This window comes from Chiloscyllium punctatum, chromosome 3, assembly GCF_047496795.1.
Source record: "Chiloscyllium punctatum isolate Juve2018m chromosome 3, sChiPun1.3, whole genome shotgun sequence".
NCBI lineage: Eukaryota > Metazoa > Chordata > Chondrichthyes > Orectolobiformes > Hemiscylliidae > Chiloscyllium > Chiloscyllium punctatum.
The window spans coordinates 43,931,583-43,950,493 of record NC_092741.1 but is presented as its reverse complement, the minus strand read 5'-3'; the positions used below and the strand labels follow the sequence as shown (position 1 = coordinate 43,950,493).

General features: G+C 39.5%; 1 protein-coding gene across 1 annotated transcript in view; it reads right to left on the bottom strand.

The window, feature by feature from the left end:
- sec63 (SEC63 homolog, protein translocation regulator) overlaps positions 1–18,911 on the bottom strand; it is a 114,832-nt gene that overhangs the window by 77,259 nt on the left and 18,662 nt on the right. Inside the window, exon 2 of the mRNA XM_072552479.1 lies at positions 5,792–5,891. Within this exon, the coding sequence (XP_072408580.1) occupies positions 5,792–5,891 (100 nt within the window). The remainder of the gene's footprint in view (positions 1–5,791; positions 5,892–18,911) is intronic.

Sequence of the window (18,911 nt, the reverse complement as noted above, 5' to 3'; positions counted from 1 at the left end):
ATCACTGAAATGAGAAATCAGCTGCTCAGTGTTTTGAAGAGCAAATGGGCATTACAGATACAGTTGACTCTCATACAGTGACAAAAATAATGCTGAAAGTCTAACTTTTGGTGACATTTGAGAGAATGCAGATCAACTGACATGAAAGCAATGCTTCTGTAGTGTGAAATATTTCCATTAATTGTGTTTCTGAAACTGCCTACAGAGGCAAGCAATGCAGAGGGCAACTAAAGCAATCGGTTTACAGCCTGAATGGCGATTTATGGGCGTGGTATTTTTCAATGGGACCCATTTTGCGGAATAAGATTGTGCTCAACTGAAAGGAGATCCCAAAATTGTATTGGTAAGAAGGGAAATGTTCAGGCATCTTTGATAGGTATGTTATTAAATTCTTATGGGGACATACTGCGAAACTCAAACTGCATGATTAATAACATTGAAGTAATACTTAAGATTCAACATCAGGCTTCAAAGGCTTTAAATATATGGTATAAACATTAAACATAATGGATCGGGAGAAACATTGAATCGGTAATCTTTTTAAGGGTGTGGTTCTTCCATCCCAGACAATGATAGGTCACAAAGATATCAAAGCTGAAGATAATGATGTATAACAGTTGGCAGTTTGGAAATCTGGAAATTTGGAAATCTACACAAAATGTGTGCGGTTACAGTTCTGTAATGAGATTTTTATTTTAAGAAACTAGGTCAAACATACGTGGAAGTGAAATAACTACGTAATTTCCAACAAAGCATGTGACTTCACAGTTAAGGGATATCAGTGCTGTTGATTGACTAAATGTTTTGGAAGTTGATTTTTTACGTCACAGGAAAAGACTCTGATTTCAATTTAGTTCAGAACCAAGTTTCAATCTAGCTGAAAAGTTTTTAAACTTGAAGTCTCCAGGCTGTAACAATTTGTGTACAGGTTTTTAAGTTGTCAGAACAGAAAACACAGGATTAGAACATCAGAATATAACATGCCCTTGTTAAACAATATTGGTAGCCTCATGTGAATGTGTCAATCACAGTAATTTACTACACATGAACTTATGATCTATTAAGCCAGGTTTGTCTCTGGCATTGGATTTGCCCTGTATTGCCATCAGCTGGGATCATTAAAAAAAGAATAGCTACAAAGTTTGATTGGGTAGTTGAACTGGTTATGCACTCAAGACTAGATGTTAGCTTTAAAGTATTGAACTAAGGTACTCCAAAGAAGCAGAGGACATTTTAAGGGCAAATAAAATGGACAAATGAATACTGAAATTTATTGGGTGGTCCTAAGAACATGAAATTAGTTATTTGTAGTGATGCCTCTCACACAAATCTTGCTGATGGGATATCGAAGTGCAACTGTTTCAACATAGTTTTGATGAGTAAAGTTGCTCTTAGCCTGGAAAGCAAAGGAAATAAAATGAGTTGTTAGAAGCATGTGACAGCAGTGGTATAGAATTCTCTTTGTTAAATATCTTGGGAAGAAATTCTAAAACAAAAAAGATGTACTAGAACAATGCTCTCATTGAATGCAAGAGGTAAATGCGACTTATGGGATAGTGTAGAACAAAACAGAATGCAGGAATGATCTCATTAGCGTAAAAGCAAATATTATGGAAAAAAGGAAATCGCCTAGCACAAATGGATTGATGAAAGTCATCAATTATCTGTTTCCCGAAAAGGGGTACCTACACCAAGAGGTTACTGGGGTTTCTAGAAAAAGAGTGTTGTGCAATGCTACATAGACAACGAAAAATAATAATTTGATATTTCTCAAAATATCTTTTGTGAATATTATGTTATTATCAGCAAAAAGGAAATTATGTAAGTTCTATAAATAATGATTTAATCGCCACAGCTGCCAGTTATGATTGGATTGTTACTTGTATACCATACATACTCGTATATAGGTTGAATTTTGAAGACTTTTTTAAAACTGTAATTAGGGGGCCAACTAATGCATGGGCACAAGTTTTGAGGGGCTGAAATTCATGCTGCAGTTCAAAATACCGTATTATTAGCAAAAGTTGATTTGATCGCACAACTAATCCTGGGTAAAGAAGAAAAACACAATGAATTACAGTGAAGGTAATTACCAGATAAAAGCAAGAAACCAGTATGAAAATTTTACATGTCAAAGATTCATTTAAATCCTACAAAATCACACTGTTAAACATGGTCATGGCTTGGTGTAATGACACTTAAAATGAAACATTTATTAAATTCTGAATGCGTAAGCACCTTGAACTTCCCCTCCCATTTACTCTATATGTTATGAACTCAGCAACATTTGTCAAAGAATTAAAGATATACCAGAATGTAGCTAATATATCTCGCTTTTATTCAGATACAATGGCACAATTAAAACGATCAACGTTTTAACAATATTAACTTCTGGATGTATAGTGAACAAAGTGCGATAAGTACCGATAGACTTAGTACTGGTCTGAAAGAATGAATGAATGAATCAAAACATTCTGTAGTAAACCAAGTGCGGTAAGTACAGTTATGAATGACTGACAGAGATACGATATAGTAAACAAAGAGCGATGAGGAGAGCTACTACTATGAATGAATGAATGCGATTTAATGCAGTACAGTAGGGTTGACATATATACGTGATATATGGAAAATACAAGTTTTTTGGCAAAGTAATGGGTCTATTTATACATGAGATCAACCTATACGCGTATATATGGTATATAATGAATACTTATTAATGCTGGTGCTAGACTGTTTAACGTGCCTCACTTTGAATAAATTTAATATAGATTAAAGATAGACTTTTTCCTCTCTTCCTTCAACAGCTCTTTGTACTAAGTCCAATATCACCTGAATATGACTTAACACCTTGGCAAACGGCCTAACAAACCAGTTCATTGCAAAACAGTGGTTGTCCTATATAGACTCAGTTGTACAGCACGGAAACAGACACTTCGGTCCAACTTGTCCATGCCAACTAGATATCCTGAATTAATCTAGTCCCATTTTCCAGCATTTGGCCTAAATCTCTAAACCATTCCTATTTATGTCCCCATCTAGGTGTACCAGCCTCCAACATTTTCTCTGACAGCTCATTCCATAGACACACCACCCTATTCATGAAAACATTGCCCCTTAGGTGCCTTTTAAAATCTCTCACCTTCAACCTATGCCCTTTAGTTTTGGATTCAACTAACCTGGGAAAAAGATGTGGGCTATTCACTCAATCCATGCCCCTCATGGTTTTATGAACTTTTATAAAGGTCACCCCTCAGCCTCCAAAACTCCAAGGAAAATAGCCCCAGACTATTAAGCCTCTCCCTGTAGCTCAAACCCTCCAATCTCAGCAATATCCTTGTAAATCATTTCTGAACCCTTTCAAACTTCACAACATCATTCCTATAGCAGGGAGGCCAGAACTGAACGCAGTATTCTAAAAGTAGCCTAACCAACATCCTGTACAGCCACAACACAACATCCCAACGCCTCTCAGAGCAACATTTCCTCAAGCAATAAATGAGCATTATAGGACAAGAAAAAGAGAATATAAATTCTATTCTGCCTGTAAAAGAAATTTGCACAATAGTGAGAAATGAACTGTTTGCTCAACACATTAGGGAGTTTTAAAATAATCATATGCCCTATTAAAACCATAAAAGTACAAATGCACATTTTATACAGCAAAATTTAACACAACAAGGAAATAATGTTGATATTATAAATATTCTGGTCAAAAGATCGAGATAGAAGATTGCAGTTAAAATGCACTAAAAATTGGCAGTCGGGTGGAGACTTGTCATAGTCTTTACAGCAGGGAACAAATAATGAGAGATCAAGACGGACAGAAGCACAGTGGGTGGAAAGCATTTTCGCTAAAAAGCAAATAAAATAAATAATGGAAAGCTTCATAGACAGAGGGGGGAAGAGAGGGAGGAAAGACTAAATAACTTTGAAGATAGCATGGTCATCTTTTGCAAGGTAATAGATCTTCTACTTTTGAAGTAAATCATTTAACCAATTCAAACCTTAATTTAATATATTCCAGAATCTCTTTCTAGATAATGTAGTCAGTCAAGTATGTACATGCTCAAAATGCAATATCTAATTAAACATCACATTAGCTCATTCTGAAATATTTATTTGAAACATCATTTAAACTGACATTTCATGCATCCACCTCGAATTGATGTATGCAAGTGTCACACTATTAAACTGCTAGCAAGCTAGCTCTAAATTTGAAACAGTCATACCCTCTCAGAATTCAACATTTCAGTTTTCAAATTTATTGTTTCCTTTCTTATATGCATTTCTCTAATCACTTTAGAAGGAATAGCAGAGACAATGATTAAATAGAACAAAAGTACACCCAGAGGTAGGATTGTAATCAAGATTCTAGTGTAGGATTGAAGGATAGCAAGGCAAAGCAAATTATGAAGAAAGGCTCATTATTTTGTTCTTTGGACAGAAAGGACCACAAATGATGAAAGGTAAACCAGAACTACAGGAGTGAAGGCTGGAAGATAGCATATTGGAGGCGGGGTGGGGGTGGGGGGGGGGTGGGGGGTGGAAACAGTTGGTCATGCAAGACACATTGAGAGGTTTTAAACTAAAAGCAGGATCATGAAGACTGTATTCAGGGAGGCACTTTACTGCCACACATTAAACATCCAAAACCTTAAGCTACTGATTTGCTACATCAAAAGCTACCAGCCTTAAACAGAAAAGTTCATGGACCTGCAATAAGTTTCATAAGGATATATTTTTAATATGCTGCATTATTCTAAACAAAGTATGAGTAAATGAGTGAATAATGCACTTTATTGATTTACCAGCTGCAGTTAAGTCTCTGAAGCAAGATGAAACATTTCTGCATTCTCCTTCCACTCTGAATCCTGTAGGTTTACACAGAGTTTAGGATTCCTCATTAATCAGAAATGCCAGCTCCACTACAGCATGTATTTTGCATGAAGGTGAAGAGTGCCCTGAAGAGATGCTGTTTATATTGTCTTTAATATTACATATTAATTGCAGTGTTGGAACATGTGGTGCAGGAGTCCCAAAACAATAAAGTAACACAGAAATGGGCTCAAGCTTCATGCTGCATGAAATACTGGCTTGTGAACTGCGTTCTTGAATCCTCTTAGTTCCCTCATCTTTACCCTTTCTCCCCAGTTCAATCAGAAATGTATATTATTTTGATGTTCATTTCTAAATCCAGACTTTGACAGTTTTACAATTAAATTGGAATTTGCAAATAGAATGCCACTACTTCAGTGGTGTAGCTATCCAAATGACAGTAGACAGGTCTCAACTCACATTGCAGCTACGGAATTTTATATAGACAATTGCCCTGAATAGGAAACTAAGGTCTGCAGATGCTGGAAATCAACAGTTGAGACCGTGTTGCTGGAAAAGCTCAGCAGGTCAAGCGGCATCCGAGGAGCAGATTCCTGATTAATCAGGTACCATGAAATTCTAGCCTATTCAGAGCAATTGAGTGTGTGTTCCTGAAAAAGCGCAGCAGGTCAGGTAGCATCTGAGTAGCAGGAAAATCAATGTTTCGGGCTGGAGCCCTTCATCAGGGCTCCAGCCCGAAACATTGATTTTCCTGCTACTCAGATGCTACCTGACCTGCTGCGCTTTTTCAGGAACACACACTCAATTGCTCTGAATAGGCTAGAATTTCATGGTACCTGTGAACCATTGGCAATTGAACCATAAATTTAGGAGCCAGACAGAATCTGATCAATTCTCAAAGTAGAGTTCTCTTTTTTTCCCATTAATAGTTAAAAGACTGAAACACAATACTTACTTTAATGTAGGAATCGCACTGTGACCAGATTTTCCTGACCGTAAACGGTACCATAAGCAATTTCTATGAACTTTTCCTAAAGTCTTTATCCTGCGTTCCTCTGTTTAAGAGTAAAAAAAAAGAGAGAATTACTTGCCTGGACACACAAAAAAAAAATCAATTCTTTCAAGTATTAACTAATCCAGCGAGCAGGCAAATAGCTTCAAGCTCCTTGCCACAGACATTCAAGGCTGACTTGCACGGGTTCTTGTCCACATTTTTTTGTTAGTTTGTCCATTAGAAATTTCTGTTCCTCAGAACACAGACAACTTCACAGAGGAAAATTATCAATCAGGCTTGTCTACAGTTCACTTTTACCTCTGATTTGAGCATCCTCTAACCCCCACCCTTTTGGGACAATTTGGGTCTGCAACGTAGACACAGGGTAAATCAAATTAATGCTCTTCTACCCAAAACTGAGCCTAAATAATCCAAAGCTAACTTTCATTCCAACACAGATTAAAGGTGACCTTGCTATAGAACACAAGCATAAAGTTGTGCTGTGAAGCTCAGTGGTAGAATACCAAACCAAGAAGTAGTATTCAATCAAATTTTAGCTTTAAATCCTACATCCGTAGCAAGTTATACCCTCCGTAAGAGATTAAAGGACAAGCAGCATGCACCACTGCAGGACATTGCAAAGACTTTTCATAGCTAATGACAGTTTAAGTGCAGTCGCTACAGTGCAAGAAATGCAGTATTCACAAGCAAGTAATTAGAGTGACAACGTTTGGTTTTAATGCCTTAATCCTGGCTGCAGGATAGATGTTGAACAGGATCCTTTCCCTGCCTGCCTCCAAATAGCTTTTTTAAATATACATATACAGCGCATTAAAAAGGGGGGAGCCTTTGCAAAAGTTGAGACCCTCGTAGTAGGAGATTGGTTACAAATAAAATTAGGAGGACAAAGAGGGGCCATGAAGTATCTATGACGGGTGGGCTCAAGGAAGAGAGATCATCTGCATTCACAGAGGAGAAAGACATTGTAACCAGGGATATCAATTTGGATGCCAAGGTTTGATCCTAAGATTAACAAAGAGGAGGTGATAGATGTTTTAGCAGACATACAGCTGCATAAAACCCTAGAGCTTGATGAGATTTATCCGAGGCAAGGGAGGAGATTGTTAGGACTTAATACTTCACTGGCCAAAGGTGAAGTGCAGGATGACCGCAGGATAACTAATTTGGTTCCTTTGTTGAAGAAGGGCAGCAGAGATAGGCCAGATAATTACAGACTAGTTAGTCTGATGTCAGTAGTAGAGAATTTATTGGAAAAAATTCTGAAGGACAGGATTAATGAATAGTTGGAAAGGTAGGGATCAATTAGGGATAATCTGTCTGGATTTGTTAGATGAAGATCCTGCCTGACTAATTTAATTGATTTTTTTTGAAAAGGTGACTAAATTTAAGGCGAGAGGAGAGAGATTTAAAAAAAGACATGAGGCAATTCATTTTACACAGAGGGTGGAACTTCCTCAGACATTGGATGTGGCTACAATTTCAATGTTTAAAAGACATTTGAAGACATAAGTAAATAGGAAAGGTTTGGAGGGATATGGGCCAGGAGCAAGCAGGTGAGACTAGTTTAGTTTGGCATGGACTGGTTGGACCGAAGGGTCTGTTTCCATGCTGCATGACTATGATAAGGGTAGAATAATTGATGTGATTTACATGGACTTCTGTAAGGCACTTGACAAAGTGCCACATGGAAGGTTAGCCCAAAAGGTAAGAAATCATGGGGAGCAAGGCAAGTTGTCAAATGATTCCAAAATTAGTTTACAAGTAGGAGACAAAGTGTGATGGTACAGGATTGCTTTGTAAATGGAAGCCTGCGGCCAGCAGTGTACCACAGGGATCAGTACTAGGACCCTTGCTGTTTGTTGTTTATATTAACAATTTGGATGTGAATGTATGATTTGGAGATGCCGGTGTTGGACTGAGCTGTACAAAGTTAAAAATCACATAACACCAGGTTATGGTCCAACAGGCGGCACGGTGGCACAGTGGTTAGCACTGCTGCTTCACAGCGCCAGGGACCTGGGTTCAATTCCCGACTCAGGCGACTGACTGTGTGGAGTTTGCACGTTCTCCCTGTGTCTGCGTGGGTTTCCTCCGGGTGCTCCGGTTTCCTCCCACAGTCCAAAGACCTGCAGGTCAGGTGAATTGGCCATGCTAAATTGCCCGTAGTGTTAGGTAAAGGGGTAAATGTAGGGGAATGGGTGGGTTGCGCTTCGGCGGGTCGGTGTGGACTTGTTGGGCCGAAGGGCCTGTTTCCACACTGTAAGTAATCTAATCTAATCTAATCTAATCTATTCTAGGTTTAAATGAAAGCACTAGCTTTCGGAGCGCAACTCCTTCATCAGGTGGTTGTGGAGGACACAATTGTAAGACACAGAATTTATAGCAAAGGTTTATAGTGTGATGTAACTGAAATTATACATTGAAAAATACCTTGATTGTTTAAGTAGTCATGATTTGGAGATGCCAGTGTTGGACTGGGGTGTACAAAGTTAAAAATCACAACACCAGGTTATAGTCCAACAGATTTAATTGAAAGCACACTAGCTTTCGGAGCGACGCTCCTTCATCAGGTGATTGTGGAGGGCTCGATTGTAACAGAATTTATAGCAAAAATTTGCAGTGTGATGTAACTGAAATTATACATTGAAAAATTGATTGTCTGTTAAGCCTTTCATCTGTTAGAATACAGTGATAGTTTCACTTCTTTCATGTGTAAATCACAAATCATATTGTCTAGCTATCACCATTGTTAACAGCTAACCCGAGAATGCAACTTTTAAAATAAGGGTTTTGGTGATTTACACATGAAAGTAGTGAAACTATCACTGTATTCTAACAGATGAAAGGCTTAACAATCAATGTATAATTGCAGTTACATCACACAGCAAATCTTTGCTATGAATTCTGTGTTATAATCGAGCCCTCCACAATCACCTGATGAAGGAGCGTCGCTCCAAAAGCTAGTGTACTTCCAATGAAATCTGTTGGACTATAACCTGGTGTTGTGTGATTTTTAACTTTGATTGTTTAAGTCTCTCATCTGTTAGAATGACCATGACAGTTTCACTTTTCATATGTAAATCACAAAACTTTTTTTTGAAAGTAACATTCTCAGGTTAACTCTAACAATTGGTGTCAGCCCAGATAAGATGTTAAGATATTGAATTTGTTAGCCCCCTGTGTTCTGTTGTCTGTGCCATAATGTTTAGACTGATTCTACAAAGTAACTTTGTAACATTGTGCTTTGCTCAAACACTGTATGAATCCTTTTAAGACTCTGTTAACTCACTTTTTAGATTAGAAACAGCCTAAACATTATGGCACAGACAACAGAACACAGGGAGCTAACAACTTCAACATCTTATCTGGGCTGACACCAATTGTTACAGTTAGCCTGAGAATGTAACTTTTTAAAAACGTTTTGTGATTTATATATAATCATTCTAACAGATGAGAGACTTCACAAACAATCAAGATATTTTTCAATGTATAATTTGTTCCATCACACTGTAAACTTTTGCTATAAATTCCATATCTTACAATTGTGTCCTCCACAACCACCTGAAGGAGCAGCACTCCGAAAGCTAGTGCTTCCAATTAAACCTGTTGGACTATAACCTGATGTGAATGTAGAATGAAAGTTTGCAGATGACACAAAAATTGATGGTGTTGATAGCAAGAAGAATTCTCTCAGGATGCAGTCTAATATTGATCAGTTGGTAAAGTAGGGAGAGCAATTGCAGATGAAATTTAATCATAATGAATGCGAAGTGATACATTTTGGTTTGGGAAGTCTATTAAGGGAAGGATACACAATGAATGGTAGCTCCCTAAGGGGTACTGCAGAACAAAAGACCTTGGTATACAAATCCATTGATCCCTGAAGGTGTCAGCACAGATAGACAAGGTGGTGAAAGTGACATATGGGATACTGGTCTTCATTAACCAGGGCATAGAACGTAGGAACAAGGAAGCTTTGTCACAAATTTATAAAATATTGGTTCGACCACAGATGGAATACTGTGTGCAGTTCAGGTCGTGAGACTAGTCGAAGGATGGGATTGCAATGCAAAGGAGATTTAGCAGAATGCTGCCTGGGATGAAAAGTCTCAGTTATGAGCATAGGCTGGGTTTGTTTTCTTTGTAACAGAAGCTAAGGGGTGACATGATTGATGTATACAAAGTTATGAGAGAAATAGATAGAGTAGATCGTGAGAATCTGTTCCCCATGGCAGATGTGTCTAAGGCCAGAAGTCATAAGTTTAAGTCGAGGATCTATTGTGCAGATTTGAAGAAACATTATTTCACTCAGAGGGTGGTAGATGCATGGAATATGCTACCTAAGAGGCTGGTGGTCAAGGTCTGTAGTTCAATTATCGGATATGTGCCTCAACAAGCCATTCAAGGATGTTTGCACTGAATGGAATTGATGCATGTTTATGGGAGGAATAAACTTTCAGAGTGGAAATAGGCACAATTTAGGTGGTTTCATTACCAAACCATGAGATGCTATTCAAGCACAAATGGTCATCAGATCCCTCAGAAAACGCAGAATATACGATTCAGTGGACGGAGAGGAGGATGATGCATTATGAAGGTACAATTTTGAAACCAAAGTGCCAAACCTGATCCAGAGCAGGATCCTTAAATCAACTACTTGCATCAGATGCTGCTTGACATCAATAAATTATTTCAATTGTGTAATTAATTCGATCAACCATGTCACATTCAAAATTAATGACTGATATTCTTGATTTACACTTCAAAACAGTGACGACCCAGGATACGACCTCTTCTTTCTCAAAGGTCAACTTATATGGCACAATCCATGACATAGCTTTGTTTTCATTTCATACTTGCACACCAGAATCTCTAAATCAGAGAATCTCAGAACAAAACTGTTTTAAATTTGAAGCACATCACCAGCTTGTTCAAGTAAATTCCTGTTGCATAGTAAAATCATAAGGATTTATTTCCCCAAGCGAAGGAAGTAATTAAGGCTTCCTCTGTGAATTTGCCTTGGTTAATCTACCAGCAATATCATAAACAGACAAGACAACATGTTCTTAATGACTTTTTTCAAATTATGTATGAAACACATGCCATTTTTGTCCCTTGCCAATTAAGATTGGAACATTTATGAATTTTTTTAAAAATCAGAATTAGTCTAGCTTTTCTCCAAGATGTGAATTCCTTCTTCCCCAATAGATTCTCTCATATCAGAAATAACTATTCAATTTGCAGTCTCTAACTGACTGGTGTCCAACAAGATAACTGTAGCTTAGCCACTGCTTTCCTACCCGATTGTATTCTATACTAGTCCCTACCATCACAAAAATAACGTGCCTGGCTAAAGTACAACACACTTTTATATAAAAGAACTGCAGTCAACCACATGCTGTTTCTCTTTGCCTTGAACAAAATTGAACATACAAGTATCCAAACCCAACTTTGGTAGCAGCAAAAATCCACTTTTTGTGAAGCATTGTACACTTTTATTCTTTCATGAGACATTACATCATTAGTAATTCCAATATTGTTTCCCATTTTTAACTGCCTTTAAAAACAGTAGCTAGCCACCTTCAGCTGTTGCAGTCCATGTGGTACAAGTAAATGCACAGTACAGTTAGGAATGGAGTCCAGGATTTTGATCTAGTAAAGGAATGATTAGCGTGTTTTGAGAAGATTTGTAGCTCAGGTGGAGGTCATGAATGTAGGTTTGCTCGCTGAGCTGGAAGGTTCATCTTCAGATGTTTCGTCACCTTCAGTGATGATGTTAGCCGGAGGTTCACTGAAGATGTTACCTAAAACGGTGACAAAGTGTCTGCAAATGAACCTTCCAGCTCATCAAGCAAACCTACATCCAGAATGAATGATTGTATAGACAGAATGACATGTGGTTTGAAGAACAACACAAAAGCAGTAGTGCTTCCTTGCATCTGCAGGCCTACATTGTAGAGATCCTGGCTAGGAAGATGCTGCCAAAAGAGGCTCTGTAGACTGCTGCAGTACATCTTATTGATGGCACACAATGTTGTAGTGGTGGAAGGAGTGAATGTATGTGGTATTGGGTTGGGGTACTAATCAAGTGTACTACTTTTCCTGAATGATGTCAAGCTTATTTTTGTTGCAGCTGCACCCATTCAGGCAAATGGAGGATATTCCATCACAAACTTGATTTGTGCTTTGTCAAGACTGATGGTGATTTGCTCTAGTAGTTATACTCTTTATATGGCTCATTGAGTTCAGTTTCTAGTCAACTTTATTCTCCTGATGTAAATAGTGGATGGACTCAGGTATGGTACTTTCTTTTTAAACTTCATTCATGGGCATTTATCATCCCAAATTATCCTGAAGTGAGGAGCTGTATTCTCGAACCACAGCAGTCTTCAGCTTTTAGGTAATGCCAATGAATGCCCAAAGAAGATGGTTAGATTTGCTTTTGGTGGGGATGCTCACTGCCAAGTGCTTAAATGGAGTAAATGTGATTTGTCACTTATAAGCAACAGGCTGTATGTAGTCCAAATCTTACCGCATCTGGACAGTGAATGCCTCAGAATTAGAGGTATTCAAATGGTATCAAACACTTACAAACATCACCACTTCAGACATAATAATAAAAGGAAAGTCATTTATGGAGCAGCTGAAGAGGTTGAGGCCTGGAACCCTACACTCAGGAATTTCTGCAGCAATGTCCTGCAACAAAGGTGAGTGACTTCCAAACACACGTATCTTCATTTGTGCCAGGTATAACTCCAACCAACTGTGAAATCAGAAACACCTTCCCGCAACAACTTATGATTGAAATAGGGCTTCCTCAACACTACAGAGTCAGGGACCTAAGATGGCAGCGATCGGAGAAGATCGCACTGCAGAGCTTCGCATCGCAGCGGAAGCAGGACGGTCCTTTAACCTGCCCAACCCAGGTCATCAGGATTTCTTGGGGTGTTGGAAAGATGGTGGAGCCCCAAGAAAGATTTAAAAATTGATTTACCTGTGTTTTCAGCTGTCCAGAAATGCCTAAAAAGGGAGGAGGAGCATCTGAGGACAGGTCTGCAGCTCAGCCTGCAGTAGCCTCAGAGCTGATTACTCCACAGGACCTAGTGAACCAGCTCTCGAAATCTTGCGAGATGCTGGGGAAACAGATTGAAGAGAAGCTGGCTCCAGTCTCTCTCATGCTGCAGAAGCATGAGCAGCAGCTGGGAGACCTGGAGAAGAAGACGGATGAGGTGGAGCACAGGGTCACAGTGGTGGAAGCTGATGCCAGTTCATTCAAGGATGAGATCCAAGCCTTGAAGACGCATCAGTCTGCCTGAGGGTAAGGAAAGTGAGCAGCCTGCAGAATTTGTTGAAGATTGGCTTCTGGAATTCCTTGACTTGGAGGCTGGCATGAGAGGACTGAAAATAGAGATGGCTCACCAGGTTGCAGCGCAAAAGTCGGGTCTGGGCCAACGCCCTTGTCCTTTCCTGGTGCAGTTCCATCATTACCGGGATAAGGAGAGAGTCATGGAGGCTTCCAGACGCCTGGGGAAGGATCCAAAGGCCCTAATTTACGAGGGGTCTACGATCATGTTTTTAGAGGACTTTTCAGCAGCAATAATCCAGACATGAAAATCGTATGGTGTCAAGAGAAGACTGAGGGAACTTGGGATTCAGTACTCCCGGAGATATCCGGCAGTGCTTCGGATCACCTTAGATGGATCCATGTTAGATGGATCCATGCATCTCTTTAACACATCAGAGAAGGCAAGAGACTTTGTGGACAAACTAACTTAATTTAAACAATTGTAGTATGTATAAACATTGTTGCTTGGGTGTGTGTTCATCATTCTAAAAGAAATGGAGGAAATCCAGTTGGAGCTTTGTTTTTCCCCTCTATTGATAAGAATTTGGTTCAAACTATGTCTGGCGGTGGTTAAGATGTACATTTTAAATTTCTAACTTAGGACATACCAAAGGATGGGTGGGGTATATATTCCCCCTTTTTTTAAATAAAAGAATTTTTTTTTATTCATATTGATATTCTATGGGGTGTTTATTCTTTTTAGCTTGTGCTTGCAATGCAGCTCTAGCTGGGAGAAGTGAAGGTGGTTGAGATAGTTAGATGCCTATTTATGGGCAGTCCAGGACGGGTAGTTGCCCCCTCTGGGCAGGGGGTGAGTTCCCCTACTCAGCGCTATTGGCGCTTTATATGTTGGTTTGTTTTCTGGTTTTTGTTTTTTATTTGTAATAATTTTGTATATTTGTTAAATGTAGTGGTTTTAGTTTATGTAGCTGAGCCTTATGCAACACTAAGGCTCAGCAATTTGTGGTTTGGGTTCCTCCTCTGGAATTTAAATGTAATTGCAGAAGATTGTGGCTAATGATTTGATTAAATGGTGTACCTGGAATATCAAAGGAAGTTATTCACCAATTAAGAGGAAGAAGGTACTCTTGAGTCTTAGAAAGGAGAAGGTGGATATTGCTTTGTTACAGGAGACACATTTAGATGACAAGGAACATCTGAAATTACAGCAGAATGGCTTTGACAGAGTTGAATTTTCATCATTTAATACCAGAAGTAGGGGAATGGCTATATTGGTTAGGAAAAATCTCATTAAAATTGTTAGAATGTGTTAAAGACACATACGGGAGGTTTGAAATTCTTAAAGCCTTGATAAATGGGGAAGAATATGGTGTTTTAAATGTTTATTGTCCCCCAGCTCATCCTCTTAAATTCTTGGTAGATGCTTTTTCTAAACTGATAAGTCTCAAGTCTAGGCACATCATTATAGGGGGAGATTATAACTGCCTCATGGACCCCACAGTAGACAGGTTGCCTAAAGGTCCCTCAATACCCTCTGCACAAAGTAAACTGGGTCTGTGTGGGGAATTATGGTTGGTGGACGTCTGGAGGTGTCTCCACCCTACAGGTAGGGATTTCACGTTTTTCTCCAATCCGCACAGACGTCACACGAGGATTGATTTTTTTTCTGACCCCTGCAGTAATCCTGGATCTGGTGGCATCTTGTACGATTGGTAATAATGCCATCTCTGATCATGCTCCAGTGTACCTCATGGTTAAGATTAAGGATGTTACAGTGGATTCAAGGTACTGGCGAATGCACCCCTTTATTCTCATGAACAGTAAGTTTGTGGAGTATTTCTGTAGGGAATTTCGGGCATTCCTAGACATCAACATAGGCATTGACAGATCATCTGTTCTCTGGGAAACTGCCAAAGCAGTTTCCCTAGTAATTTCATATTCCACCAGTAGGAAGTGGCAGAAGGTTGAGCAGCAATGCCTCCTTGAAGCACGGTTGAAGGCAGCCAAGAAGACCTATTTTGACAGACCTTCGTTGGTCAAACTACAGAGGATTACGGCACTGTGGTCTGCACTAAATTCACGCAGATGGCAAAGAAGGAGCTGGCTTTTGCAAAGCAAAGGTTATACAAGCATGGTGACAAGCCAGGCAAATACTTAGCACACCTTGCCAGAAAGAGAAGTGCCACACAAACCATTACAGCGGTTAGGGAAGGGTCTGGGAACCTAACATGTAATTCTTAAAAGATTAATGTGGCGTTCCAGAGATTCTACTCTAAATTATATCAGTCTGAGAATTGTGAGGAGGGGCAGGCCAAAATGGAATCCTTTTTTAGGAATCTGAAGCTCCCGGGTGTGACTCCCGAACAACAGTCCTTTCTCAATGCCCCATTTTCAGAGCAAGAAGTGCAGGAAGCTGAGAGGCACCTTCAGAGTGGAAAGGTGCCCGGTCCTGACGGACTTTCCAGTGAATTCTAAGGAATTTATAAGTATACTGTCAGGCTCAATTCTGAATATGTTTAATGATTCATACAGTCATGATTGTCTCCCACCATCTCTGAGAGGGGCCAATATTTTACTTATCCTTAAAAAAAAAGGGAAGGATCTGGAAGACTGTGCTTCATTCAGGCCCATCTTGCTCTTAAATGTGGACTTTAAGTTCCTCTCGAAGGCTCTCGTGTTAAGGCTGGAGACTGTGCTACCCTCTATTATTAAAGAGAATCAGACTGGCTTCATAAAGGGTCGCAAATCCTCCAATAATGTTAGGAGGCTGTTTAACGTAATTCAAGCATGCCAACAGCAGTCAACATAGGGATTGGTGATTTCTTTAGATGCAGAGAAGGCATTTGATCGAGTTGAGAGCCCGTACCTTTTCTATACTCTAGACCAGTTTGGTCTGGGCAAAGTTTTCATAAGATGGGTAAAGGTTCTCTACACTGTACCTCAACGGCAGTCATTACCAACGGGGTACAATCAAGCAATTTTAATATTTCTAGGGGCAGCTGCAGGGCTGTCCCCTTTCACCATTACTTTTTACGTTGGTGATTGAACCGTTGACAGAGGCCATTCGTGAGGATCTCAATATATCTGCTCCAGAGTGGGGTCTTATGGGTGGTCTTACGAAAGAGTTGGCTCTTGAGTGACTATAGATTCCCATTTAGGTGGTCACAGAAAGATTTTGTGTACTTGGGCATATTCATTACTCCAGTTCTGGATTGGCTGTTCAAAGCCAATTTTACTCAATTATTTGAAAAAATTAAACAAGATCTCCTAAGATGGGAGGCACTTCCAGTCTCGTGATTGGGTCGGATAGCGCTTACTAAGATGAATATTCTCCCTCGTTTGCTATACCCTATATGGATGCTCCCCCTGATTTTCAATAAACAAACACTCAGGAGACTGAACGGTTGGTTTATTTGGCACTGTAAACGGTCCCTCATTAAATTAGCCAAACTGCAGTAGCCTCTCAGATTTTTTTTTTGGGGGGGGGGTAGACCTTCCGGACATTAAAAATTACCAATTACCCTCGCTTTTGACCTACATGAGTGATTGGGTTTGTGGGGATCCTCTTTCAATATGGTTAGATATCGAAGCCTCCCAGGCAAGGTGCCCCCTTACCAGTTTGCTGTTTTTGGACAAGGTGAGGACAGTTAGGGAATATTACCATAATCCAATAGTCATCGATATTGTTATAGCATGGAGAGCAATTCGGCAGAGGGAAGGTAATATTGGCAAATATTGGCATCTTTGTTTACACCTTTAGTGGGTATGCCGGGTTTTCAACCGGGTATGATAGATTCAGGGTTTAAACATTGGGGCAGCTAGGGGTGTATCTTGCATGGGTGATTTATTTGAGGGAGACGTAATGATGTCCTTTGATCAGTTAGTACGGAAGTATGAGTTACCTAATAGAGACCTCTCTCGTTTTTTTCAAGTTAGGGATTTTATTCAAAAAAAGACAACACTTTTGACTGATCCCTACAAATCTGACATAGAAAGGGGGGCACTAAGGGCTAAGAGTACATTCGCTGTTAGTACTTTATATCATCAATTGGGGGGTGCCACCTCAGATGAGTCTGATCAACTCCAAGATGTGGGAGAGAGAGCTGGGTGTTGACGTTTCTTCAGAGGCGTAGAAGGACATTTGGGAGAATGCAACGAAGGTATCAATTTGCAATAGGACCCATGCTTTACAGTTGAAGATTCTCCACAGGGTCCACTTAGCCCCAGGCTGTTTGTCAAAATTTAAACCAGGGGTATCTTCATCATGTCCCAAGTGCAAGGTCTGCACGGGCACTCTTACCCATTGTCTTTGGTCTTGTGACAGGCTTCAAACATACTGGAGCGCTGTGGTGGGTGCAATGGAGGGGAGTTTAGGTGTTGGGGTACAGAAGGACCCTATTTCTCTCCTTTTGGGCCTACCCCTTGTATTTCCTGCAGACGCGCATAAGAAAAAACTTTTCAATATTCTTACGTTCTGTGCAAGGAAGAATATCTTGTTAGATTGGATATCCAAAAAACCCCCCAGGCCTGTCGGGTTGGCAGAAGATTGTTATGGAGCATATTCCCCTGGATTTTCTCACAAATATGGTACACCACAAAACTGAGAATTTTTACAAGACATGGCAACCCTTTTTAAAATACCTGGACATAGATTTATCTGCCACACCAACAAGGGCTTTTATATAGCCATAACGATTGTGTTTCATGAGCCCAATATCCAGGGAGGAGGAACTGTGAATGTATGAGTGTTTTGTTTGGCTGGGCTGAGTTATTACTATTTATTTGTTTGTTGTTAGGTATTTATTTAGTTAGTTAAATAGCTAGTTTAGGATTTTTTAAATTTTATATTTCTCTATATATGTTTATACATTCGTACAGGAGGGTGGGTTGGGGATTTTTTTTATTATTTGGGTTTAATTTTGTACTATTTTTGTATTTTAAAAATGCGTTGCTGGAAAAGCTCTGATCTCCAGCATCTGCAGTCCTCACTTTCTCCTACTACTTTTGTATTGTTTTGAATTGCATTATTTTGTATTTGTTGTAATATTTAACAATCTATTTTATTAGAACAGCACTACACAGGCAAATGCTGCCAAGATGTCAAAAGCAGTCATTCGCACTTCCACAGTCTTCTTTTGTCCATGTATGGCCCAAGGGTGTACTGCAGTCAGGAACAGTGTGACCCTGGAAGAATCGAAACTGAGGACCAAGCAGATGATGTTCTTCGATAGAAGGCGTCAGTGACAATGCTATCAATGGAGCATTAACTGGCCAAATAGAATTTCTCTTTTTTTTTCAATCCTGTGGTCAAGACTGAACGCGCAGTCTATAACACAGGCCAGGGTGTAGCTAATTTTGGAATACCAGCCATCAGCAATATTGTCAGGGCTCATATTCTTTACACCATTGCAGTATCTGGTATTTATTGCTACCAGATGCATTGTTCCAATTCTGGCTAATTCTGAACAGAACATCAACTAGAATCCCACTACAGCAGAAAGATTGTATCACACTGTTGTTTCCATTTGCCAACATTTAAGGAATGCCTCGAAATCTTGACTGTAGTCTTTCAAGAAAGTAACTCCCTCCCATTTTTGACAGCAACTGGGGATAATAAATGCCGATCTTGCTGCCAGTGCCTATATACAGAAGTTATATGTCGTATAAACAGGTTGAATCTCTCCAATCATTTTTAGCTAAACCTCTAATTTCCACTGTTGGTATCATCACTGAAGATTAATGCTGAAAGTCTAT